General features: G+C 45.5%; 1 protein-coding gene across 1 annotated transcript; it reads right to left on the bottom strand.

The window, feature by feature from the left end:
* Nucleotides 1-1,169: 1,169 nt before the first annotated feature.
* On the bottom strand, nucleotides 1,170-25,984 carry DUS1L (dihydrouridine synthase 1 like). The gene is made up of 13 exons (XM_063456197.1): nucleotides 25,638-25,984; nucleotides 19,133-19,241; nucleotides 18,863-18,913; nucleotides 18,658-18,770; nucleotides 17,038-17,120; nucleotides 16,755-16,858; nucleotides 15,201-15,345; nucleotides 10,609-10,705; nucleotides 10,317-10,405; nucleotides 9,731-9,879; nucleotides 9,129-9,166; nucleotides 2,629-2,704; nucleotides 1,170-1,672 (listed from the first exon to the last, which is right to left on the bottom strand). Exons 1-13 carry the CDS (start codon nucleotides 25,872-25,874, stop codon nucleotides 1,542-1,544), a joined length of 1,422 nt encoding a protein of 473 aa, XP_063312267.1. The 5' UTR covers nucleotides 25,875-25,984; the 3' UTR covers nucleotides 1,170-1,541.
* Nucleotides 25,985-27,286: the final 1,302 nt, after the last annotated feature.

Below are 27,286 nucleotides of genomic sequence, written 5' to 3'. Positions count from 1 at the left end.
CAAATATCTTTACGATTTGCTTTTGAGTAACATTTTCGGTAACATCTATTATTGATCGATCACTGAATTTCAGTCACCCTCTATGGCCTGATAGCTGCTAATAAATGGTCATTTACTCTGTGTGTAAAAAGGGGGGAGGTGGCAGTGCGCAGCTATTCTGTTAGTAATGCACTGATCCCCCATGGTGGGGCTAGTAAAATAAGCTGGGGAACCACTGTGGCCCCCCGTGTGCATTGGGGGGGTGGTCTTCACAATAATATGGGGGGTGGACAGATCATTCCAAATAGTGCACCTATAATCTCTAATTATGAGAGGAATCATACTTACCATGAGAGATCATTCTGTTAAATCTTTTCTTCACCCCATTAAAGTAAAAAAAAATAAATAAAAAAAATAAAAAATCCTTAATGTCCAAATGTTACTAAAAAGAAAAACCGGATCGCAAACAAAACAAAATCAAAATAGGCCCACTGATGGCCCCACACAGAGAGGTTGCAGAGTGGATTCTCATACTATGCAATTTCAGTCGGAGGGCTCTGGTTGGTTTAGCATACATGTCCTCACTCGCTATGCTACACGAGATGTAATTATGCTGCTTGGTGTCCCTTTTTGGTTTGCTCTATAAATTAAGAGATTAACATCTTTGTACAATCCCAGCAATAATAAAAGTACACACAAGTCATGCGCTGAGCATCAACACAACTTCATCTCAATGATGTTAAAGTGCGTGGAGGTTTAACCCCAAAGTTGTATAAATGGTGTCTGACCTCTTCTTGGCTTCAGCGCGGAATCCTTGGGCTGAGTGTAGGTTATATGCCGAGAGCATCAGCGGACACTCTCCTCGTTAGGAGCTTTCCTTTGAGAAAACAGCGAGAGAAAGAAGAGTACAATGGACAAGCTTGAGTGGGGTTGGCTAGTATGGCTGCCTGCTCCACCCCCAGTCACACACTGTGTAACACAAACTACATGTATTGATACCATGATCAATGCGCTACTGTGGGTAAAAATATACGGTATAAACAGTGTCTCCGGAAGGAGATAAGTTAGTCCAACCATAGCATTAGCCTAAGCTCTAACTCTAAATCAGCTCTACTGCTGCCGTGTGTATATAACCAGTTACTGAAATGAGAGCAGCTTAATAAAAGGTAGGAAAAACCACAACACGAGAATAAAGTATACAACAGATTTATTTCTAGGCCCCATCCCACCCCCGATACCAACCATTAAAAATGCTAGCTGCTCCTCCTGTATCCAGTTTCTTATCAGTCAGTGCAGGCCAGGGGCAGCACGTTAAAAATGGGAAAAAAGGCAGAGGGTGAGCTGTTTCTCTCCTACATCCATAGCATCCCTTGCAAAGCTAAAAAAGAAAAAAACATAAAACCCTAAACCGTCCGAGTGCAGCAAGGAAGTGTACCGTGGCCTATAACCGTAGCAGGAGCAAAGCCGTCCCCGACACACTGTAAACTCAGACTATTTCCCTGAGTAATGAGCAAGTGAAATGCAGTCAGAGGCTCCAGAACGGCTTGTCCCTCCTACAGAATTCAGGCTTTTATCTCAGGGGGCGGTTGGAGGAGTTTGGATTCCGTTAAACCCTGTTCGATATCCTCCACGTTTTGGACACTTTTAAACTGAATAGACTTCTCATATTTGGTTTTAAAAAGCAGTCCGTGACCTGGAAGAGAAGAAATGTAAAGAGATTTTCCAGGAATTTTGAGATGTTTATTGAAAAACAAAAATAAAATCGAAACACAAAGCTGCCTTGCGAATACAGATCTGTAATCATGGGAGGAATATAAAGGATACAGCCAGGGCTGGGGGGGGGGGGGGAATGTGGATTACAGACTTGCAATGACTAACGTTTAGTGAGGACACACTTTAAGTCCGACTAATGCAATAAAACAACACTGTATCATAGTCGCTTTCTGGATTTCTTAGTCGACATGACTAAGCCAATGAATGACTTCTGAATTTGGTATCACTAAAGAGGACAGGAAAACTTCCTTTGACGAAATCAGCAGAGAGCCAAACAGTAGGGGCTTCTAGCACTATACATGCTGTAGTTATGGTATCAGTATTGTCCTAATGTGTCCTCCCATAGTAGTCAGTTTGACAACTTACCTGGGGTCAACTAGGCAGCCACTACTCCTTAAGTCAAAAGCTCCTTACTTTTAAAACCTTTGCAGGAACCTTTAGCTTCAAGGGGATGCAGTTAGTGGTACCGTGCAAACCACAAGTTGTCAGAATGTTTCTAAACTGTGGCAAGACACTCCTGCTACCATAACCACTAGAGTTCTTTTTACAAGTAGGAGTTTGCATTTTCTAATTTTCTATAGAAAATTATAAGAAAGGGGAACAAAAACCATACTGTAGAAATTCTAAGGCTTTACCTAAATGTTTTGTATAATGCCCTAGAACACACACTGTGCACAAATTCAATTCAGGCAGACATTGGCATCCAATTCTTTACTATTTTAAAATCCTCTCTGATACAGAACTGGACAAACCATAATGATCGAAATACTTGGAAAGGTTAGACCTGAAACTATTCCAGCGTCATTAACGGACTAATAAAGCTGCAGCGGGGAGCGTTTCAGATAATGTTCACAGCGGTAGCCGCTAGTAGCTCACCTGCACAGTCTGACATTTCCCTGAATGCTTGTTTCTTGCAGCAGCTGCGACACAGATGGAATACACACTTATTGCCCTAGTGAGGAGATCAGAAGAAGAAAGTAAGAACACCGCTTCATAACAGGAAACCATGCAAATGTTAACCCATAGCTACCCCGCCAAGTCTGTCATTAGATATCTCCTCCGTTACTGTGGCTCACTCTTCCAGTGACTCTCAGAACTGGACAGGCACCTTCTACTAAAGTGTGGATGACCAAGGGATTAGCTTTAATTTTTCTAAAGCCAGTGGTCAATGACAAGTGGGTTCACAACAGACTTGGTAAGTGAGGAGGAATCAACCTAACCTATTCTGATGTTAGAAACGCTGTCATGGGCACCGCAAATAAGAGGGAAGGTGAAAATTCATGCATGTTTAATTTAGCAGTTTGTGTTTTTTGTTCGTACAGTAGTTGGAAGCCATGAGGAGCATTGCCTAGTGGTAGAATGAAGGAAATTACAATAGGACAGTTGGAAGCCATGAGGGATATGTCCTAGTGGTAGAATGAAGGTAATTACAATAGGACAGTTGGAAGCCATGAGGAGTATTGCCTAGTGGTAGAATGACGGTAATTACAATAGGACAGTTGGAAGCCATGAGGAGCATTGCCTAGTGGTAGAATTAAGGTAATTACAATAGGACAGTTGGAAGCCATGAGGAGCATTGCCTAGTGGTAGAATGAAGGTAATTACAATAGGACAGTTGGAAGCCATGAGGAGTATCGCCTAGTGGTAGAATGACGGTAATTACAATAGGACAGTTGGAAGCCATGAGGAGTATTGCCTAGTGGTAGAATGAAGGTAATTGCAATAGGACAGTTGGAAGCCATGAGGAGCATTGCCTAGTGGTAGAATGAAGGTAATTACAATAGGACAGTTGGAAGCCATGAGGAGTATCGCCTAGTGGTAGAATGACGGTAATTACAATAGGACAGTTGGAAGCCATGAGGAGCATTGCCTAGTGGTAGAATGAAGGTAATTACAATAGGACAGTTGGAAGCCATGAGGAGTATCGCCTAGTGGTAGAATGACGGTAATTACAATAGGACAGTTGGAAGCCATGAGGAGCATTGCCTAGTGGTAGAATGAAGGTAATTACAATAGGACAGTTGGAAGCCATGAGGAGCATTGCCTAGTGGTAGAATGACGGTAATTACAATAGGACAGTTGGAAGCCATGAGGAGTATCGCCTAGTGGTAGAATGAAGGTAATTGCAATAGGACAGTTGGAAGCCATAAGGAGTATTGCCTAGTGGTAGAATGACGGTAATTACAATAGGACAGTTGGAAGCCATGAGGAGCATTGCCTAGTGGTAGAATGACGGTAATTACAATAGGACAGTTGGAAGCCATGAGGAGTATGTTCTAGTGGTAGAATGAAGGTAATTACAATAGGGCAGTTGGAAGCCATGAGAGGCATTGCCTAGTGGTAGAATGAAGGTAATTATAATAGGACAGTTGGAAGCCATGAGGAGTATGTTCTAGTGGTAGAATGAAGGTAATTACAATAGGACAGTTGGAAGCCATGAGGAGTACCGCCTAGTGGTAGAATGACGGTAATTACAATAGGACAGTTGGAAGTCATGAGGAGTATCGCCTAGTGGTAGAATGAAGGTAATTACAATAGGACAGTTGGAAGCCATGAGGAGTATCGCCTAGTGGTAGAATGAAGGTAATTACAATAGGACAGTTGGAAGCCATGAGGAGTATCGCCTAGTGGTAGAATGAAGGTAATTACAATAGGACAGTTGGAAGCCATGAGGAGTATCGCCTAGTGGTAGAATGACGGTAATTACAATAGGACAGTTGGAAGCCATGAGGAGCATTGCCTAGTGGTAGAATGAAGGTAATTACAATAGGACAGTTGGAAGCCATGAGGAGTATCGCCTAGTGGTAGAATGACTGTAATTACAATAGGACAGTTGGAAGCCATGAGGAGTATCGCCTAGTGGTAGAATGACGGTAATTACAATAGGACAGTTGGAAGCCATGAGGAGCATTGCCTAGTGGTAGAATGAAGGTAATTACAATAGGACAGTTGGAAGCCATGAGGAGCATTGCCTAGTGGTAGAATGACGGTAATTACAATAGGACAGTTGGAAGCCATGAGGAGTATCGCCTAGTGGTAGAATGAAGGTAATTGCAATAGGACAGTTGGAAGCCATAAGGAGTATTGCCTAGTGGTAGAATGACGGTAATTACAATAGGACAGTTGGAAGCCATGAGGAGCATTGCCTAGTGGTAGAATGACGGTAATTACAATAGGACAGTTGGAAGCCATGAGGAGTATGTTCTAGTGGTAGAATGAAGGTAATTACAATAGGGCAGTTGGAAGCCATGAGAGGCATTGCCTAGTGGTAGAATGAAGGTAATTATAATAGGACAGTTGGAAGCCATGAGGAGTATGTTCTAGTGGTAGAATGAAGGTAATTACAATAGGACAGTTGGAAGCCATGAGGAGTACCGCCTAGTGGTAGAATGACGGTAATTACAATAGGACAGTTGGAAGTCATGAGGAGTACCGCCTAGTGGTAGAATGAAGGTAATTACAATAGGACAGTTGGAAGCCATGAGGAGTATCGCCTAGTGGTAGAATGAAGGTAATTACAATAGGACAGTTGGAAGCCATGAGGAGTATCGCCTAGTGCAGGGGTAGGCAACCTTTTAGCAGCACTGTGCCAATATAGGATTGTGATGTCCCGTAGCGTGCCGATCCTCAGGCTCGTCGCTACCAGGCAAGCTAACCAAGCAATTGCTTTGGGTCCCGAGCTGGTATGGGCCCCTAAACAGGGCCGGCGCTTCCTATAAGGCTGCAGCCACCTGAGCGCTCTATAGAGAGCCTCAGGCGGCTGCAGCACTGCCGCTCTCGTCACCTCCCCTTCCCTGTAGCGTGGCTGAGCTCCTCTTCCTCCTGGCAGTCCGGCCGGGTACCACGCGGTACAGGAGATTCAGTTTCTTGTTCCCGGCCGGACTGACAGGAAGTGCACCCTGAGCTTGGCCACGCTACAGGGAAGGGGAGGTGAGAAGAACGGAGGGGGGGGGGGGGGGAGTAAAAAGAACATGGGCGGGGGAGGGGAGTAAAAAGGACACGGGGAGGGGAGTAAGAAGGACACAGGGGGAGGGGAATAAGAAGGACACAGGGGGAGGGGAATAAGAAGGACACAGGGGGAGGGGAATGAGAAGGACACAGGGGGAGGGGAATGAGAAGGACACAGGGGGAGGGGAATGAGAAGGACACAGGGGGAGGGGAATGAGAAGGACACAGGGAGGGTGGGAGGGGAGTAAGTAAGAAGTAGTAAGAAGAACATGGGGGGCAGTAGTAAGAAGAACATAGGGAGGGGTAGGAGTAAGAAGAACATGGGGCAGAAAGAAGAACATAGGGAGGGGGAAGGAGTAAGAAGAATACAGGGAGGGGGAGGAGTAAGAAGAACACGGGGGTGAGGAGATGAGGAGAACACAGGGAGGGGGTGGTGAGGAGAAGGGGAGATTAGGAGAACACAGGGAGGGGGATGGTGAGGAGAAGGGGAGATGAGGAGAACACAGGGAGGGGGTGAGGGGGTAGGGAGATGAGGAGAACACAGGGAGGGGGGGTGGGGAGATGAGGAGAACACAGGGAGGGGGTGAGGAGAGGGGGAGATGAGGAGAACACGGGGGGTGAGGAGAAAGGGAGATGAGGAGAACACAGGGGGATGAGGAGAACACAGGGAGAGGGGTGAGGAGAAGGGGAGATGAGAACACAGAGGGGGTGAGGAGAAGGGGAGATGAGGAGAACACAGGGGGTGTGGAGAAGGGGAGATGACGAGAACACAGGGAGGGGGGTGAGGAGAAGGGGAGATGAGAACACAGAGGGGGTGAGGAGAACACGGGGATGAGGAGAAGGGGAGATGAGGAGAACACAGGGAAGGGGGGTGAGGAGAAGGGGAGATGAGGAGAACACAGGGGGGGGGGTGAGGAGAAGGGGAGATGAGGAGAACACAGGGAATTTTCAATTGTTGAAAATGTTCAAGTTTTATGCACATTATATGCAACAGCAGTATTTGCACTGTAAACCTTTTTTATTTATATAAAGTGTGGGTGAACTTAAACTGTATGGCTATGCTGTAGCTCCTGTAGTATTTGCGTGCGGGGGGGGAGGGGAGGGGGGAGGGGAGAGGAGGGGGGGCACCATGTCCATTTTGCTTGGGGCCCCCAATTTCCTTAAAACGGCCCTGCCGATCCTATTTTTTTTAAATTGAGGTGTGTGTGCTGCCGTATTCTGCTTGTGTTATTTATACTGTAATTGCTTTGTATCGTTGTATTTGTGTGTATATGAGCTATTATATTGTATATGTTCATTAGTAGTTTATGGTATCGTGTATGATACATATGAATGTGGGCTGCTTGTGGAATTGTGTGTAGATGGATATGTCACATTGTGTGTTAGGTAGTGTATGGGGGCTGTTTGGGGTTTTGCATGTGAGAGGCTGCATGTGGGATTGTGTGCATGTATGTAGATTGTTAGTGATGTTGCGTTTGTGTGTAGGTTTGTGTGTGGGCTGTTCGTATTATTTGTATGAGGGGAGGCTTATTCTGCAGGTCTGGGTATATCTAGCAGTGTGGGTGGCTTCCCTGAGTTCCAGTGGGGACCAGCCTGGGCAGGTACAGGTCAAGGATAGGAGCTGCAACATCAGCTGCGGGCTGCTCTACTACAGTGTGGATTCCTATTCACAAGTGCTGGGAGGAACTGAGCTGAGATCACTACCTCTACGTGCTGCAATGCATAAATTGAGGATTGTCCTTCACTACCTCTTTGTATTAGCAGATATCTGAAGTTTCACTGAGACTCCTGATAAGCCAGACCCTGTTTGGCTCTTGCAGCCTTGAGTGCCGTGGAAAGACACCTCGAGTGCCGTGCATGGCACTAGTGCCGTAGGTTGCCTACCCCTGGCCTAGTGGTAGAATGAAGGTAATTACAATAGGACAGTTGGAAGCCATGAGGAGTACCGCCTAGTGGTAGAATGACGGTAATTACAATAGGACAGTTGGAAGCCATGAGGAGTACCGCCTAGTGGTAGAATGAAGGTAATTGCAATAGGACAGTTGGAAGCCATAAGGAGTATTGCCTAGTGGTAGAATGACGGTAATTACAATAGGACAGTTGGAAGCCATGAGGAGTATGTTCTAGTGGTAGAATGACGGTAATTACAATAGGACAGTTGGAAGCCATGAGGAGTATGTTCTAGTGGTAGAATGACAGTAATTACAATAGGACAGTTGGAAGTCATGAGGAGTATTGCCTAGTGGTAGAATGACAGTAATTACAATAGGACAGTTGGAAGTCATGAGGAGTATTGCCTAGTGGTAGAATGACGGTAATTACAATAGGACAGTTGGAAGTCATGAGGAGTATTGCCTAGTGGTAGAATGACAGTAATTACAATAGGACAGTTGGAAGCCATGAGGAGTATCGCCTAGAGGTAGAATGACGGTAATTACAATAGGACAGTTGGAAGTCATGAGGAGTATTGCCTAGTGGTAGAATGACAGTAATTACAATAGGACAGTTGGAAGCCATGAGGAGTATTGCCTAGTGGTAGAATGACGGTAATTACAATAGGACAGTTGGAACCCATGAGGAGTATCGCCTAGTGGTAGAATGACGGTAATTACAATAGGACAGTTGGAAGTCATGAGGAGTATTGCCTAGTGTAGAATGAAGGTAATTTTAACTGCGTTTTTTTAATACTTTTCCCATAAATGAAACGCCAGGCAGGATGATTCACTAAAGTGAGAATTGTCGAAAATTCAAAGTGAGTTTAAAATTTAACGTCGAGCTGGAAACCCTCCAATGCTGCCAGTTCAGCGGTTTTGGTCTAATAACTGAATAACTTTGTTAAACTCCCATGTTCCGTTTAATCTACACAGTAAACCACTTCTGTAAATTGCCACCAATCGTCACCTTGGACACCAACACAGGGTTATTCACAGAGGTGTTGCTTAAGTCCCTGGCAGGTACTGTTCTCACTTTGTTTTGTGAATGGTAAGCTAGTGATAAGCCAAGTGTCAGCTGACTCTCAGCCTATCAGAGGCTTCCTTATAGAAGTCCCAGATATTGCCAGAAACCAGGACTCAGAGCAGACTGGCACCATCTTAACAAACTGTTTATTTCCTTACGGTCAGACGGCACACCTAGGAGCTCCTTTCACCATAACAATTGTGAGTGGAGCGTTCCTTTAAAAATGTCTTAAACTCCAAATATTTAGAAAAGTAACTGGGACCTCCCCAATGAATCATTTTCCTTAAATGAAGCCTGCAAATTGTTCCTCATTAAAAAGACCAGTTTGTTTGTTTTTTGTAAGTATTGACTACGAAGTATTTTGGGGGGGATTGGAAGGGGCCCCTAAACTCCCCAGACCATGGCCACTGCAAGATATTTAGGTAATAGAAAATGGGAGAATCATTCAAAAAATATTTCCTCTTACTCACCTTGGGGTTTCCACACTGGTCACATTTTGCATATTTAGCTAAAAGACAAAAAAATAAAATCCATTTTAAGCCCAGGAAATCATATTCAATAAGTTCAACAAACCAGTTACAGCATGGAATTAGTAAACCTGGTACAACTGCTTAAAATATAATAAGACTGCTTGCAAGAGCACTTTAAAAAAATAAAAAAATAAAAACAATTGCTAGAAACCTTTAGATCTCAGGCTAATTTATGCTGGAAGTTCTCCATGTAACGAATGGTTCAGGGCAGCAGTGTTGTAAATGTTATTCCACGGGTGTTTCAAATTCATTAACAGAGAATCAGTCACTTGTGACATTAACGCCAGGGTTCGCGCTCATGTAAAGATGGGAAAGAGACAGCTTGTGGCCCAGTCACTAAGGGGATTTACAATACATTCTACAATGTGCCCTGACACATGCTGTAGTGACGCTCTCTGGAAAGTACATCAGGCAAATAATTTAAGGATGGCTAAAGTCTGAAGCACAGGCAAAACAGCTGAGCATCATGGGGGATATGGTCCACAGAAATCTGGGATACAAAGCTGAGCATTAGTCAGGCAGATCTCATACATATAACTTACGCTTTAATGAAGGGTCAAGGCATTTATTGGGGTGCCGCAGTTTCTTTTTCTGTTTGTTCTTTGAAAGATGCTCAGAATTCAACTCTTCCTCGTCCTCTAGAGCACGTTTTCCACAGCCTCCGCTCTCTTCCTTTGTAATAAGTTTTGGCCTTTAACAAGAAATTGGTCATACAGGTAACTATGTAAATTAACGAACTTCAAAAACCATTCAAGAAAATGATTCTATAAATCATGGAGCAGCAGCCTGACTGTCACGAAATCCTACTTGGATTATCAAAGAAAGCATTGACAAAACTGCTCACTAACTGCTATTTGCAATCACAAGTTTGTACAATTAATTTAGCACCGGTTAGTCTTTAGATTTGATTAAAACCAGACATCCGGTGTTTTGAGAAGTGTGGGGATCCACAAAACAGTTAAATCCTGTTAAAGTCAAGGTGACCTTGAAACACACGCAGAGTAAAAAAAAAAAAAATCTCAGAAAAAAAAAAAAAAAAAAGACAATTTTTGTGGATATTACAAAAAAAATATATATATTTTGGTTTTAAGCCCCACTTGTCCTGGCTGATCATGAAACATTACTTACGGTGGCCGGACATATGGCTGGCAGATCCAGTGTGGGAAAGGTAATTCTCCGGCGATATCATCTTCGACAAGTTTATTAAGTCTTTCCTCCTATAGACAAAGCCATATACATCTATTAATATAGCACAAACCGACACTCGTTTAGGCCAAAGTATTTGAGATATATAAAAATCTGCTGTTATGTTGTTTTGACCTCAAATTTTAAATTTATTTTCAAATACTGACAAGTCACAGTTTAGTCTATAACGCTGTTAGAGTACACTAACTGCGTGCAATCACATGCTCTGCTATACCTGGCACTTGCCCTTCAGCGCTTGATTGACTGCGATAATTCCTTCTAGAGTCTTTGCTTTGGCAAGTTCGTCCCGTAGGTCCTGATAAACCTGCAGACTGAAGCACAGGAGATATGACAGCTGACATGGATCGATCAGCTTGCTAACGAGAAAATACAGATGTGTTACAAGCTTCAGATAACTCATCACAGCAATCCACTGGGATGTGCGTTTGTATTACGGCTTCACACATTATTAGCCTTCTGTGCATCACAACAGAATAAAAATTAATATAAATCATCATTATGGTTTCAGGGCTCGTAAAACAAACCCTGGTTACAGATATTAAAGAGAACCTGATTTTCTTCTACATTAAAAAAATAAATAAACCCTGTCCGTTTTCAAGCTATTCAAGTAAATGTACAGACAGACTCCAGCAAAAACCCACAACATACAGAGATGCGCAAGAGAATTTTATTTTGTGAACGTGGCCAACACTAATGACACATTGATTATATTTACCTTTATTTATTTAATGCATTTTATTAACAAATATGACATGGATGAGCACCCAGATTTTAAGATGGACATCAACCTTAATTTGTACAATAAAAAATAAAAAGTGGCTATGCAACAAAGGACATAAATTACCCCTTGGTGTGTAAGCTCTCATCCCTCCTAAACTTGTGATAAGACCCACAAATCAAAGTAATCACCAAGCACTTCCTAAAAACATGCCTCCCTTATAGCCAATAGCACCCAAGCCCATCATCCCATTCACAGTAATGCTCAAGCCTTTAATTCGAAGTCCAACTCTATCCTTGATTGTAACATTTTCACATAAACGTTTGAACACATATACAAAAACAAATTCCAATATATATTATTATTATTTTTTTTTATATATAAACCTGATTGAAAAGTGTATCCAAAAATATTCAAATCAAGATCTATATGTTTGCTATATTTTTGATGTCACAGAGTGGAGGGGATTTTAATCCAAGGACCACACATGTTAAGAAACGGAAATCCATTCCGTTCTTAAGATTTCAAACAATGGAGAAGTGTAGATTAGGAGACACACGTCAACATGCAAGCATGAGATCTAATAAGCTCTAATCAAACAGGTTCTTCCTTTGATAGTGAGCTCGCGTCTCATGCCGTTACTTTGTAGTCTGGAGCTTCCTTATGTAATCCTTCATTAGATCTGAACGAGCCAATCCTAACATGGCTGTCCTGATCACATTACATCTGCAATGAAAGGATTCAGAGAAAAGGAAATACGCATTTAATGTCTCTGGGGAGCTCGCTGTAAAGAAAGTTCTGAGAATCGCCTCCGCATGGTGTCAGGAGTGGAACGCGCAGGGCAAGGAATCCTCATTATCTCAGCCACCAGGAAATTATTATACGACTATTTAAATTTCAAAAGGTCGACCTCTGGAGAATTTAGTTTTAATATATCCCAGAATAACTCTCCTTACAGACACCTAATACGGCTGACGGCTTAAGCTAAGGATATAGAACTGGAGAAACCGGCTGCAGTGGGTACCTACAACTCCTACTAAGCTCAGCCAGACAAACTTTTGTTGGGATGTTTGCAAAGCACCCAGATATTAACCGGTGAGTAGCTTGCAGATTCATTTAATTTGTATGGGTAATAAACACGTATAAAGCCATATGTATCAAGACAAAAACAGGTGCTCTTCTGGGACAATGTGTTTTAATGCTCGGAGACATAAGTTAGCCCTCTACCAGAGAATAGCATTTAGTTCTGCTTTAATAAAAGCAGCCCAATGTTTTGTGCCGTTAAAATAAACACCATAGCATTAACTAATCAGAGTCACAAAGGCGTAATTAAAATCAATTCTGGCGGCCTTTCTTCCTAAATTTAAATAGAATGGGCTAGAGACATTACATTGAAATTCAAAGATTTACATTCCCAAAACACAAACAATCTGGATAGAAATGCAATGGGCACCCCTGGTTTGCATAATGGTTATTAAAACCACTGAATACAATACTGAAAATTCCCTATTGGCTAAATGTCGCCCCCCCTCCTAATTCACCATTTCTTTTGAAATGTATAATATATGTTTAAAAGCAACACTATAGGCACCAAAACAACTTTAGCTTAATGAAGCCGTTTTGGTGTATAAATCATGCCCCTGTGGTCTCACTGCTCAATTCTTTGCCATTTAGAAGTTAAATCACTTTGTTTTTACAGCCCTAGTCACCCCTCCCGCCCCCAACCACCTGGCCCACAAGCACACGGGGAACAAACTCCCCCCCCCCCCCCTTCATATATACAGAATACTCAACACAACTAGGCGCTTCCATGGGGCACGGGCTTCTCGGCCACCGAAGCACCATCAAGACACTTGTCCCTCGGAGGACAGCAGCCCAATACAGGTCCGCACTACATGGCACACACGAGCGCCCCGTGCATCAGAGCGAACCGAAAAACAACACACACAACACGGTTGTAACGGACCGTCGAAAGACAGTAATGCAATGAAGTGCACAAATGTATATATATGCCAACCAACCCCTCCCCTCATGTCTGTTTTCCTCATATATGCTCACATATCGAAAACACAATAAAGACTCTATAGGGGGTGAAGCAAACACAGGAGCAGGAAGGGGAGGGGAAAGGGAAATGTGAGGGTAAAACGAGGAAAAAAGAAAAAAACCCAATAGGGCACCCCCGTTCCCTCCCTTTTTATGCTGTACCCTTCCCCGATCCATAGATCTAGAGTAGCAACAAATGTTATGCACAGAGAAATATCGTACAAGCAACTGACAGATACTGCAACTGAAGAAAGATCAAACAGGTTTCATAGGCACGACTGTCATAACAAACAAAAATAAGATTTACGAATTATGTAACAATACTCTTACTCCCCTGTTGTCTTCTGTACCCTAACCCCAATGAAAATGAAAATCTTAAAATAAAGAATTAAAAAAAAAAAAAAAAGATGGGGGGCGGGGCCGGGCCGCCGAGCCGAGCGGCAGCCATCCATGCCGGCTCCGGCTCTGAGCCACCGATAAACTTAAAATGCAGACCGAGAGCCCACTAAGAGCCGGGGCACAACATGCCACCAGATGGGGAATAGCCCAGGAACACGGCGGTGTGCCATACGCCGCACCGGCAGCATACTCGGAGCACGGCCGACACACGAGGCCCATACACCCGAGCGGTAAGCAGAGGCAGCGGAATGAGGCGACAGCGGGTGAGACAGGGATATCGGCCCGGCCCCGCTTCCCCCCCCCCTGGCCGGTGGGGGTGATCCCGGCCCATGAGTCCAACCTTCGGGGGCTGGAGAGGGAGGCCCACGCGGCACATTTCCCCTTTCCGCACAGAAACAAGATGGCTGACGCACATGCTGCAGGGGACCGCGCTGAGACACCTCGGCCTCCCCAGGTTGAAGGATCCCGCGGATGGACCCCGCTGGGCGGCAAACTGGTAGGCGAGGAGCCGGCCTTAACCCCTGGATTTGGTGGTGGATCCAGGGGAAACAGCCCCCAGCTCTGTGAGCCCTGTGGGGCCGGGGTGTGTGGCCCCCCCTGGCGGACCGGTGGCCGGGGGGGCACGCACCGGCGCCATGCATGTGACCGGAGCAGGGCGAGGCGCAGCAAGGCTGGAGCTCCAATGAGGTTCTGCAGGAGCTGGGGAGGTGCAGGGGACAGGTGACCCGCGGACTTTCAGGGGGGGAGAACGCTGGACTGCCGCTGTCCCTGAGTGCCCACAGTGCAGTGGAGCCTCTCGCTGACAGACAGGAGCATGCCCTGGGGGGAACAGAGGGGGATTTGCCACGATGGGGGCGCAGGGAGGACTTGGCTGTGGACTATCTGCCCATCATCTATACCCTAAATCTATAAAGCCGTTATGCATATTCCCAGGAAAACGACAAAGCCAAATGGACAGTCGCTTCACACCGGGCGCTAAAACGCCATCTCCAGCGGAGTGGACTCTCCTTTCTTATCCTCAGAGGTTTTAGATAAAGATACGCCTGATTAATCTCTTGCGTGACAAGCTACTACAAAGCCACATCCAGTGGAGAGACTCACCAGTTATCATTTTTTCTTTTTGTCAAAAATCACTGCCAGTGACCCTACAACCTGTTATGTCTTGCTGACTCAGCCTGTAGCTAGTATAGCATGCCTTATCAAACTTACGTTTAACTCTTAACACGCTTAGTTATCCTAGCATGTTATGTTAAATAAGCGACTTGCATTAGCCTAAACCGTACTACAGCAGACACAGTATGCCTAACCATATCTAAATCAGCCTGTTGTTAATTTAGAATGCCTCAATATGCCTACTTACGCTAGCATGTTATGTTCTAAACGGTATTAATGATATTATTTACCAAGTTGACGATCTAGTGCAGTCTAAGCTAGTAACTTTAAATGTAACGAGCAAGCAACGCCGACTCATGTTTTGTTTCTACAACCATATATAAAAATGTGCACTGCTCAAATGCCAATATTGCAATATGTTTATGCTAACGAACGCTATTGTGGCAGAGTAAGCTGTCTTGTATATCAATGCACTCAAAAATAAAGAATAAAAAAAAAAAAAAAAAAAAAAAAAAAGATAAACATATACTTACGTGTGATGCCAAAGTTTGAACAGGTGAGCTCGCACGAAGGACAGAGGGCATGGGAATTGCTTGACAAGCTCAAAATATTCTTCCACCATTTCCCAAACCACAGGATTTTTCCCTTCAAACAGGGCTGGGTTATGGAGGTTTCCCTCTGAAACAAAGATAAATAAATCAGCCAGGCACGGCTAACAACAATTCTGAGTTCTGTCTCAATCACCCAGACTTACAGGGCCACTCCGGGCCCCAATACCACTTCAATTCATTTCATAAGTTTTTTTTTGTTTGTTTGTTTTTCCCCAATTTGCTGTGTTTTTTCCACATGCAGGAAATGGTTTTCCACCATGTTTCAGTAGCTGTCAGTGGTCAATCTGTAGTTACTCAGATTATGATTCAGTCTATTTTTGTTCTGCGCTCCAAGCGATCATTTTGTCCCAATTTATATCTATATTAATGCTCACTCTTACAACTGGTGTATTTCTGCGGAAAGTTAATTACCCTGGAGTGTCCTTTTACTAGTTACAAACTGAAAAATAAATATAGAACCTACGAATATATTTAAGTAGCTGCAATGGTGTATTCCATTACCAACTTACCAGTTTTGGGGAGTGAGCGCCTGAAATGTAACAGGGTTTTGCTTAAAGGGAAACTATAGGCATCCAGACTACTTCGGTTCATTAAAGTGGTCTGGGTGCAGTGTCCCTGTCCCCCTTAGCCGTACAATGTTAAACATTACAACATTCCGTTGGAAAGAAAACAACAATATTTACAGTGCAGGCGAAGACTGCCTCTAGAGGCACTTCCTGGTGGTTTGGCCACACATGCATATTAGGTTGCCCCTCTGTGCTGACATTGGAAGAGGTGGAGACAGATCCAGCTCCAAGGGACCTTGCTGCAATAAAGTAAGTGAGAGAAGGTTGTTTAACCCTTTAACTTCCGTAGGAGGGAGCAGAGGGACACTTATCGGTTAGGAAAACAGCTTTGTATTCCTAACACTATAGTGTTCCTTTAAAAGAGACACTATTCCAGTCAGCACTGCATTGTATAACATGCACTCTTAAAGCAGTATTCTGGGCACCATAGGCTTGGTTACTGCTAACAAACTTTTTTTTTTCGGCTTGCTTCTGCATGGTTATCAGGTTTGTTCATAATTTAATGGTATTCACTGGCAAAGAACGGCAGTTTTCACATTAACAACAGCCAGGCAGGGGGATGTGATGCAGATGTCTCAGCGACCCCCAGTTTCTGTCAAACCGATTGATAAGTGTTTAACCACAAACTGGGACACAGCACCTGCAGCCTAATGGCACAATAACCACAATAATGACATGCAGTGGTTATGGTGTCTAGATGGCTCCTTTAAATAATAATTGGCCCTTGGAATCAGGACACCATATAAATAACCCAAAGCAGGTTATAGGACTCAAATTAAGATCTAATCCTTAGAGACCATGATGGCTGGGAGGCATGACACCAATCAGTGGCTGCTGGGATAAACAGATGTCCAATTCCACTATTCTAAAAAAAAAAAAAAAAAAGGAGAATAATGCTATAAGAACTAACCTGCACTCATCACACCTTGCACCCCCGTTTCCAAAATGCACCGCTCCACATCACCAAGGTACTGGATGTTTCCATTAGCAAAAATCGGTATGCTTACTGCATTTCTAGCAGGAGTAAAAAAATAAAATGATCACTAGTTGCAATAGATTAAAAATAAACATTTGTTTTTATTTTTTTTACTCCAGCCATTGCATATCAGTTTACCGTAGACTGAGTGATGGACAGTTTTGTCCTACACACAAGGGTTTAATAGGCAGAAAACTGTAAATGGATTCAGACTCACCGAACAGCTTTAATATGTTCCCAGGATGCAACGCCAGTAAATGGACCTTTCTGCTCCTTCGTCCGGCCGTGAACTGTGAGCAGCTGAATAACAGGATATTACTAGTTAGAGGAAAAGTGACCAGTAAAAAGGACAATAACGACTTTCAGCAAATCAACCTTAGATTATGGATCTGTCACTTTACTAAGAGGAAAACCATCTTCGTTTGACGTTTGCACCACAACAACTAGAATATGCGGTAGTCCAGGGTCCCTCTCATTGTATCCACAAAATCCCATTAAAATGAAAAACCTTAGATTTCATTGATTCGTTGTGCTAGCAAATGCACAGATTTTAATTTAAACCTCTTTAAAATGTTGCCAACCTCCTAGTTTATTATATTTATTAGCATTGATGCAGCCCCAACAAATTCTGCAATGCTTTGCAATTAAAGAATTGGGATATTTGACATAAGAAGGCGCTGCTTACAATCTACAACGATTTGAGGTAGATATATAAATCATTAGGCGTCTTGCCCAGGGGCATTTACTGTAAAGGTGGTCTGACCAGGATGGATTTAAACCTGGGTTTCCCAGTTCGAATGCAGATATGTTACCACTGTTAAACCGTTGGCAAAGACACCTCTATGCTGGCAGCTGTCCATGGCAAGGGTTGAGTGACAATACAGAAGAACCCTCCTACCAGTTGTGTTCCTGCTCTGTCACAGATATTTCTCAAAAAGCATAAGAAATAGACGATATTCTGTTCTGACACCAGATGTGCTGGAAGTGAAGCCAGCATGCTGGAGGCAACAGGAAGGATTGCCCTTCTTCAGAAAGAAACCAAGCAATGCCAATCAATGTGCAAGGGGGGAGACGGCAAGGAGGACAGGAGGTGGGGGTGTTACAATAATGTAGAACACCCAAATCTCCAGGATTGGCAGCACAGGAGCGAGTGACAGCAGGTAAGTATAACCGCTCTAAATCAATTCACTATAATTCATCTTGATGACAAATTATATGTTTTTTGCTTTAGGAGCGGTTCTACATTTAGTTGAACCTGGCATGACACTTTAACTACCAACTTTTACAAAATCAGAAAGATAACACAACGGAAAATGCTGCAAAAGTCGCATAGACCTGCTGTCTGCAGCCATTGCAAGCCCATATGGTCTGTGCCAAAGAATACAATAGTCAGAGGCTGCTCCTTGAGAAGTCTGTGATGGAGCTGTGAGCAAAAGCATGCGCCCACATGATCACAGCTTTGCAATGCTTCCAAGTGAGCTGTAGTATAGTTCATTTAGAAGAGGGCACGGTGGGTCACCAAAGCCCAGCACGCCTGCCACTTCCATTAGTTCTGTGGAGCTAGAAGTGGTAGAAACCATCCTTGGCTGTGTGAGCTAGGAAGCGGTTTCTGACCCCAGATATAAAAGTGCTGATTTCTACAGAAAGTGGCACTTTTATAAAGTCAGAAAAAAATAATAAAAATAAAATTAGACTCCGGAAACAAACAGCACTTCAGCAAAATTACGTGTTTTATTTGCCTGGAGTGTTCTTTTAAACAAAGCAATATATTACACACTTTTGCAACTTTAAATAAATATCTTACGTGGAATAAAAATACAAGGTACAGGAGACCCACCTGGCACCCGGCTTTCTCCAGTAATTTTGCATATTCTACAGTTTTGTCAATTTCAGGAAAAACTCTGATTTTGCAGGTGATTGGAACGGAGAGTTTTTGGTGTGCCAACTGAACTAGGAAGCAGAAGCCACAGTGAGTGAAACTTATCTGACAAACAAATAATAAAAGCATGGTGAGAACCATCGATACCATGAAAAACACTTACTCATCTTCTCTAGGAGATCCCACTCTTCTTGAAGGAAGGCTCCATAATGACCTGGACAGAAGATGGAGATGGACCACTTATTGAGCACATGTCAAGGAACAATATACTAAGCTAATGAGGATAGAGCAATAGAAAAAACATGCAAAAATAAAAACTAATTGACAGACAACTTGTTTAAATTGTGTGCATCGCTGCATACAAGTATAATTAACATTTACCGTAGTTCATTATTCATGGTTTTTAAATAACATTGATAGACTAATTCCTTACCCCTCTTTGCAATCATCTGAGGACAGCCCAGATTCAAGTCAATGGCGTCACAGTAATCCTGAGCTAAAAGCGCAGCCTGAACAAAAACTTCTGGGTCATTCGCACAAAACTACAACGAGAAATATTAATGGGTTAATATGAACATGGGATTGAGGGGTCAGGTGGTAAACACCATCAGGATTATTCATTAAACCCCAAATTAAAGCAAAGTAAAATGTGGATTGCGCAGTTTAGGCAAAAAGTCTTTTTTTTTTTTTTAAATAGCTGGTTTCATAAAAACCCACTAATTCATGTACAGTCACACTTGGGCTATCTCAGTCTAAATGTTGCCATTCCGATGTGAGTGTGGGATCAAGTGGAAAACACAATCCAAGTGTGCGATAAGGTGAAGTGGGGAGGTCTGTGTGAAATAAGGTATTAAAGGTAATGTTTCAATGAGAAAGGAATGGGATGGAAAGCCCCAAGTCATTGTGGGAGAATGTGAGAAACCCCATGTTAGTGTGGGGTAAGGGATGATGGGGTAAGCCCCATGTTAGCGTGGGGTAAGGGATGATGGGGTAAGCCCCATGTTAGCGTGGGGTAAGGGATGATGGGGTAAGCCCCATGTTAGCGTGGGGTAAGGGATGATGGGGTAAGCCCCATGTTAGCGTGGGGTAAGGGATGATGGGGTAAGCCCCATGTTAGCGTGGGGTAAGGGATGATGGGGTAAGCCCCATGTTAGCGTGGGGTAAGGGATGATGGGGTAAGCCCCATGTTAGCGTGGGGTAAGGGATGATGGGGTAAGCCCCATGTTAGCGTGGGGTAAGGGATGATGGGGTAAGCCCCATGTTAGCGTGGGGTAAGGGATGATGGGGTAAGCCCCATGTTAGCGTGGGGTAAGGGATGATGGGGTAAGCCCCATGTTAGCGTGGGGTAAGGGATGATGGGGTAAGCCCCATGTTAGCGTGGGGTAAGGGATGATGGGGTAAGCCCCATGTTAGCGTGGGGTAAGGGATGATGGGGTAAGCCCCATGTTAGCGTGGGGTAAGGGATGATGGGGTAAGCCCCATGTTAGCGTGGGGTAAGGGATGATGGGGTAAGCCCCATGTTAGCGTGGGGTAAGGGATGATGGGGTAAGCCCCATGTTAGCGTGGGGTAAGGGATGATGGGGTAAGCCCCATGTTAGCGTGGGGTAAGGGATGATGGGGTAAGCCCCATGTTAGCGTGGGGTAAGGGATGATGGGGTAAGCCCCATGTTAGCGTGGGGTAAGGGATGATGGGGTAAGCCCCATGTTAGCGTGGGGTAAGGGATGATGGGGTAAGCCCCATGTTAGCGTGGGGTAAGGGATGATGGGGTAAGCCCCATGTTAGCGTGGGGTAAGGGATGATGGGGTAAGCCCCATGTTAGCGTGGGGTAAGGGATGATGGGGTAAGCCCCATGTTAGCGTGGGGTAAGGGATAATGGGTTAATGGGGTGGATCCCCTGGTCGGTGAGTGACAGGTGACATGTTGCTGGTCCATGTTAGTGTTACATTAGGGACGATGGGTTAATGGGGTGGAAGCCCAATGTTAGTGTTACATTAGGGACGATGGGTTAATGGGGTGGAAGCCCAATGTTAGTGTTACATTAGGGACGATGGGTTAATGGGGTGGAAGCCCAATGTTAGTGTTACATTAGGGATGATGCGTCAATGGGGTGGAAGCCCCATGTTAGTATGAGGTAAGAGATGGTCCATGTTAGTGTTACATTAGGGATGAGGTGCCATGTTGCCGGTCCATGTTAGTGTTACATTAGGGATGAGGTGCCATGTTGCCGGTCCATGTTAGTGTTACATTAGGGATGAGGTGACATGTTGCCGGACCATGTTAGTGTTACATTAGGGATGAGGTGCCATGTTGCCGGTCCATGTTAGTGTTACATTAGGGATGAGGTGCCATGTTGCCGGTCCATGTTAGTGTTACATTAGGGATGAGGTGCCATGTTGCCGGTCCATGTTAGTGTTACATTAGGGATGAGGTGCCATGTTGCCGGTCCATGTTAGTGTTACATTAGGGATGAGGTGCCATGTTGCCGGTCCATGTTAGTGTTACATTAGGGATGAGGTGCCATGTTGCCGGTCCATGTTAGTGTTATTTAAGGGATGAGGTGCCATGTTGCCGGTCCATGTTAGTGTTACATTAGGGATGAGGTGCCATGTTGCCGGTCCATGTTAGTGTTATTTAAGGGATGAGGTGCCATGTTGCCGGTCCATGTTAGTGTTGCATTAGGGATGAGGTGCCATGTTGCCGGTCCATGTTAGTGTTTCATTAGGGATGAGGTGCCATGTTGCCGGTCCATGTTAGTGTTACATTAGGGATGAGGTGCCATGTTGCCGGTCCATTGTTAGTGTTACATTAGGGACGATGGGTTAATGGGGTGGAAGCCCAATGTTAGTGTTACATTAGGGACGATGGGTTAATGGGGTGGAAGCCCAATGTTAGTGTTACATTAGGGATGATGCGTCAATGGGGTGGAAGCCCCATGTTAGTATGAGGTAAGAGATGGTCCATGTTAGTGTTACATTAGAGATGAGGTGACATGTTCCTGGTCCATGTTACATTAGGGATGAGGGTGTGGGATGGGGTGGATCCCCTGCTCGGTGAGTGCCATGTTGCTGTTCCATGTTAGTGTTACATTAGGGATAATGGGTTAATGGGGTTTGTGGGGTGGATCCCCTGGTCGGTGAGTGCCAGGTTCCTGGTCCCTGTTAGTGTTACATTAGGGATGATGGGGTGTATCCCCTGCTTGGTGAGTGCCAGGTTCCATGTTAGGGTAACATTAGGGATGATGGGATGGGGTGGATCCCCTGCTCGGTGAGTGCCATGTTGGTGGTCCATGTTAGGGTTACATTAGGGATGATGGGTTAATGGGGTTGGTGAGGTGTATCCCCTGCTCGGTGAGTGCCAGGTTCCTGGTCCATGTTAGGGTTACATTAGGGATGATGGGTTAATGGGGTTGGTATGGTGGAAGTGATGGGGTGGATCCCCTGCTCGGTGAGCCCCATGTTGCTGGTCCATGTTAGTGTTACATTAGGGATGATGGGGTGTATCCCCTGCTCAGTGAGTGCCAGGTTCCATGTTAGGGTTACATTAGGGATGATGGGTTAATGGGGTTGGTGGGGTGGATCCCCTAGTCGGTGAGTGCCAGGTTCATGTTAGGGTTACATTAGGGATGATGGGTTAATGGGGGGGGGTGGGGTGGATCCCCTGCTCGGTGAGTGCCAGGTTCCATGTTAGGGTTACATTAGGGCTGGTGGGTTAATGGGGTGTATCCCCTGCTCGGTGAGTGCCAGGTTCCATGTTAGGGTTACATTAGGGATGGTGGGTTAATGGGGTTGGTGGGGTGGATCCCCTGCTCGGTGAGTGCCAGGTTCCATGTTAGGGTTACATTAGGGATGGTGGGTTAATGGGGTGGATCCCCTGCTCGGTGAGTGCCAGGTTCCATGTTAGGGTTACATTAGGGATGGTGGGTTAATGGGGTTGGTGGGGTGGATCCCCTGCTCGGTGAATGCCAGGTTCCATGTTAGGGTTACATTAGGGATGATGGGTTATTGGGGTGGATTCCCTGCTCGGTGAGTGCCAGGTTCCATGTTAGGGTTACATATGGGATGATGAGTTAATGGGGTTGGTGGGGTGGATCCCCTGCTCGGTGAGTGCCAGGTTCCATGTTAGGGTTACATTAGGGATGGTGGGTTAATGGGGTTGGTGGGGTGTATCCCCTGCTCGGTGACTGCCAGGTTCCATGTTAGGGTTACATTAGGGATGATGGGTTAATGGGGTGGATCCCCTGCTCGGTGAGTGCCCGGTTCCATGTTAGGGTTACATTAGGGATGGTGGGTTAATGGGGTTGGTGGGGTGGATCCCCTGCTCGGTGAGTGCCAGGTTCCATGTTAGGGTTACATTAGGGATGATGGGTTATTGGGGTGGATTCCCTGCTCGGTGAGTGCCAGGTTCCATGTTAGGGTTACATATGGGATGATGAGTTAATGGGGTTGGTGGGGTGGACCCCCTGCTTGGTGAGTGCCAGGCTCCATGTTAGGGTTACATTAGGGATGGTGGGTCAATGGGGTGTATCCCCTGCTCGGTGAGTGCCAGGTTCCATGTTAGGGTTACATTAGGGATGATGGGTTAATGGGGTTGGATCCCCTGCTTGGTGAGTGCCAGGTTCCATGTTAGGGTTACATTAGGGATGGTGGGTCAATGGGGTGGATCCCCTGGTCGGTGAGTGCCAGGTTCCATGTTAGGGTTACATTAGGGATGGTGAGTTAATGGGGTTGGTGGGGTGGATCCCCTGCTTGGTGAGTGCCAGGTTCCATGTTAGGGTTACATTAGGGATGGTGGGTTAATGGGGTGGATCCCCTGCTCGGTGAGTGCCAGGTTCCATGTTAGGGTTACATTAGGGATGGTGGGTTAATGGGGTTGGTGGGGTGGATCCCCTGCTCGGTGAGTGCCAGGTTCCATGTTAGGGTTACATTAGGGATGATGGGTTATTGGGGTGGATTCCCTGCTCGGTGAGTGCCAGGTTCCATGTTAGGGTTACATATGGGATGATGAGTTAATGGGGTTGGTGGGGTGGATCCCCTGCTCGGTGAGTGCCAGGTTCCATGTTAGGGTTACATTAGGGATGGTGGGTTAATGGGGTTGGTGGGGTGTATCCCCTGCTCGGTGACTGCCAGGTTCCATGTTAGGGTTACATTAGGGATGATGGGTTAATGGGGTTGGTGGGGTGGACCCCCTGCTTGGTGAGTGCCAGGCTCCATGTTAGGGTTACATTAGGGATGGTGGGTCAATGGGGTGTATCCCCTGCTCGGTGAGTGCCAGGTTCCATGTTAGGGTTACATTAGGGATGATGGGTTAAAGGACCACTCTAGTGCCAGGAAAGCATACTCGTTTTCCTGGCACTAGAGTGCCCTGAGGGTGCCCCCACCCTCAGGGACCCCCTCCCGCCCGGCTCTGGAAAGGGGAAAGGGGTAAAAACTTACCTTTTTCCAGCGCTGGGCGGAGAGATCTCCTCCTGCTCTCCTCCTCCGATCCTCCTCTTCTCCTCCCCGTCGGCTGAATGCGCACGCGCGGCAAGAGCTGCGCGCGCATTCAGCCGGTCACATAGGAAAGCATTCATAATGCTTTCCTATGGACGCTGGCGTGCTCTCACTGTGAAAATCACAGTGAGAAGCACGCAAGCGCCTCTAGCGGCTGTCAATGAGACAGCCACTAGAGGACATAGGGGGAAGGCTTAACCCATTCATAAACATAGCAGTTTCTCTGAAACTGCTATGTTTCTGAAAAAATGGGTTAACCCTAGAAGGACCTGGCACCCAGACCACTTCATTAAGCTGAAGTGGTCTGGGTGCCTAGAGTGGTCCTTTAATGGGGTTGGATCCCCTGCTTGGTGAGTGCCAGGTTCCATGTTAGGGTTACATTAGGGATGGTGGGTCAATGGGGTGGATCCCCTGCTTGGAGAGTGCCAGGTTCCATGTTAGGGTTACATTAGGGATGGTGGGTTAATGGGGTTGGAACCCCTGCTCGGTGAGTGCCAGGTTCCATGTTAGGGTTACATTAGGGATGATGTTGGTGGGGTGGATGCCCTGCTCGGTGAGTGCCAGGTTCCATGTTAGGGTTACATTAGGGATGATGTTGGTGGGGTGGATGCCCTGCTCGGTGAGTGCCAGGTTCCATGTTAGGGTTACATTAGGGATGATGTTGGTGGGGTGGATGCCCTGCTCGGTGAGTGCCAGGTTCCATGTTAGGGTTACATTAGGGATGATGTTGGTGGGGTGGATGCCCTGCTCGGTGAGTGCCAGGTTCCATGTTAGGGTTACATTAGGGATGATGTTGGTGGGGTGGATGCCCTGCTCGGTGAGTGCCAGGTTCCATGTTAGGGTTACATTAGGGATGATGTTGGTGTGGTGGATCCCCTGCTCGGTGAGTGCCAGGTTCCATGTTAGGGTTACATTAGGGATGATGTTGGTGGGGTGGATGCCCTGCTCGGTGAGTGCCAGGTTCCATGTTAGGGTTACATTAGGGATGATGTTGGTGGGGTGGATGCCCTGCTCGGTGAGTGCCAGGTTCCATGTTAGGGTTACATTAGGGATGATGTTGGTGGGGTGGATGCCCTGCTCGGTGAGTGCCAGGTTCCATGTTAGGGTTACATTAGGGATGATGTTGGTGGGGTGGATGCCCTGCTCGGTGAGTGCCAGGTTCCATGTTAGGGTTACATTAGGGATGATGTTGGTGGGGTGGATGCCCTGCTCGGTGAGTGCCAGGTTCCATGTTAGGGTTACATTAGGGATGATGTTGGTGGGGTGGATGCCCTGCTCGGTGAGTGCCAGGTTCCATGTTAGGGTTACATTAGGGATGGTGGGTTAATGGGGTGGATCCCCTGCTTGGTGAGTGCCAGGTTCCATGTTAGTGTTACATTAAGGATGATGTTGGTGGGGTGGATCCCCTGCTTGGTGAGTGCCAGGTTGCTGGTCCATGTGACTCCCACCTGGACGATGAGGGGCCGGTCCTCCGGGCTCAGCTCGCAGTACAGGTTCTCCCTGCGGTAGTTGCCGTCTCGGAGGAAGACCTGGGCGTGCAGCATGGCGGTGTAGCAGAGCTGGGCCCCGTGTCTGCGGCTGAGCAGCCTCCAGGCCAGCTCGCTCTGATCCACCATGGGAGCCAGCACATAGCGAGCCCCCCGCAGGGTGTGCTCCCAGAAACACATCCCCTCCAGCTTGGGCATGGTGCTCACATCACGCAGCCCCCGCGGGTACCGGCACCGCCATGCCCCACCACTGCACGGCGTGACAACCGGCCACTTCCGCCTCTATAAACCGAGCTTCCGGCCGCTACCACCTGCTTCATCCCGGGCTGTGCAGCGCTCTAACACTTCCCCCTGGAAACAAACACTGCCACTATAATGCCCGTATGGGCGTCTGAAGACAATAAACTGTAATCCAAAATATTAAAAATACACATCGTTTCTTTAATTATGGAAGTGAAATCTAAACCAATGTTTTATCATTTTAATTAACAATTTAAAACCATTATACAAATGTTTAAATCATTATTATCACTATCAAATGATTTGACAGTTACTCTATTTTATATATATATTTTAAATTATTGCATATATGTTAGTATTTTAATACTAATACATTTCTCAGTGTGTGAGCAAGTAAAATGGTTGAGCCTGGCAGATTCCTACAAAGGCCCAGATACTGTTAATTAGTATTGTTGTTATTATTATTATTATTTATAATAGCGCCAACGAATTCCGCAGCGCTGTACAATAGGTGGAGTAACAGACATGTATTTGTAACAAGACACGTTAAACTCACAGGAACAGCGGGTATTGAGTTCCCTGATCAATGAGCTTACATTCTAAGGCATTGGTTTCCAAACCAGCCCTCAAGGCGCACCAACCAGTCCAGGATTTAGGGATTACCCAATTGTGTCTTTCTTTCTAAACACTCCTTAAACACAACTGGGTAATCCCTCAATCCCTGGACTGGTAGCCTTTTGGACTGGTTTGGAAACCACTGCTCTAAGGGGAGTAAGGCTTATTTAATTATTGCATAAACACCCAACTCTAGTGAACATAAACTATAATTGTAAAAAGGCTGTCGTAGTCTTTGTTTGCCTAATTTGGCCTTTTTTCTATTCTGGTCTTAATTTGCTATAATTCAAAATTTACTTAATAACCATGTGTGCATTTAGAGAAATGTACCCTGTCAGTGCATAGCTGCTCAGTACGGTCAGTGTCTCCGAGATGGCAAAATAAACCCCAATGTATTTATTACATCTACTTATATGTGTTTGTATTCAGCTTTAATTTAAAATCTCAAAAGACAGACCAGAAGCGTGAGGTATTAAAATGCCAGATACACTGATCAATCTTCTTCAGAATAATTAAACCAATTAAAGGGAATTCAAGCTATAAACATTTAATTAACTTTGCTACTGTAAATTAGGCTTGTTACGCAAGTTTGACTGGTTCTGCTCCAAATTCAAACTGACAGCGCTGGGTGCTGCAGTACATATTACATATCATTTTTTTTATTCTTTAAAATCTGGCATGAAAGTACCCAGATGGTGCGGGGTGGCGTGATCAGTTGGGTATACAAGGAGTCACGGAAAGAGCACGGGATTTGA

This window comes from Pelobates fuscus, chromosome 5 (assembly GCF_036172605.1).
Source record: "Pelobates fuscus isolate aPelFus1 chromosome 5, aPelFus1.pri, whole genome shotgun sequence".
NCBI classification, from domain to species: Eukaryota; Metazoa; Chordata; class Amphibia; order Anura; family Pelobatidae; genus Pelobates; species Pelobates fuscus.
Note: the sequence above shows the minus strand (reverse complement) of the source record. Positions and strands in the feature narration are given on the sequence as shown.

Bases quoted from the DNA above. Each gene is read 5' to 3' on its own strand.
- DUS1L (XM_063456197.1), bottom strand. From the start codon at position 25,874: ATGCCCAAGCTGGAGGGGATGTGTTTCTGGGAGCACACCCTGCGGGGG. The intron at 9,880-10,316 runs GTAAGTAATGTT...TTCTTGTTAAAG, and splicing joins CAGCCATATGTCCGGCCACC to GCCAAAACTTATTACAAAGG. The intron at 2,705-9,128 runs GTGAGTAAGAGG...TCTCCTCACTAG, and splicing joins ACCAGTGTGGAAACCCCAAG to GGCAATAAGTGTGTATTCCA.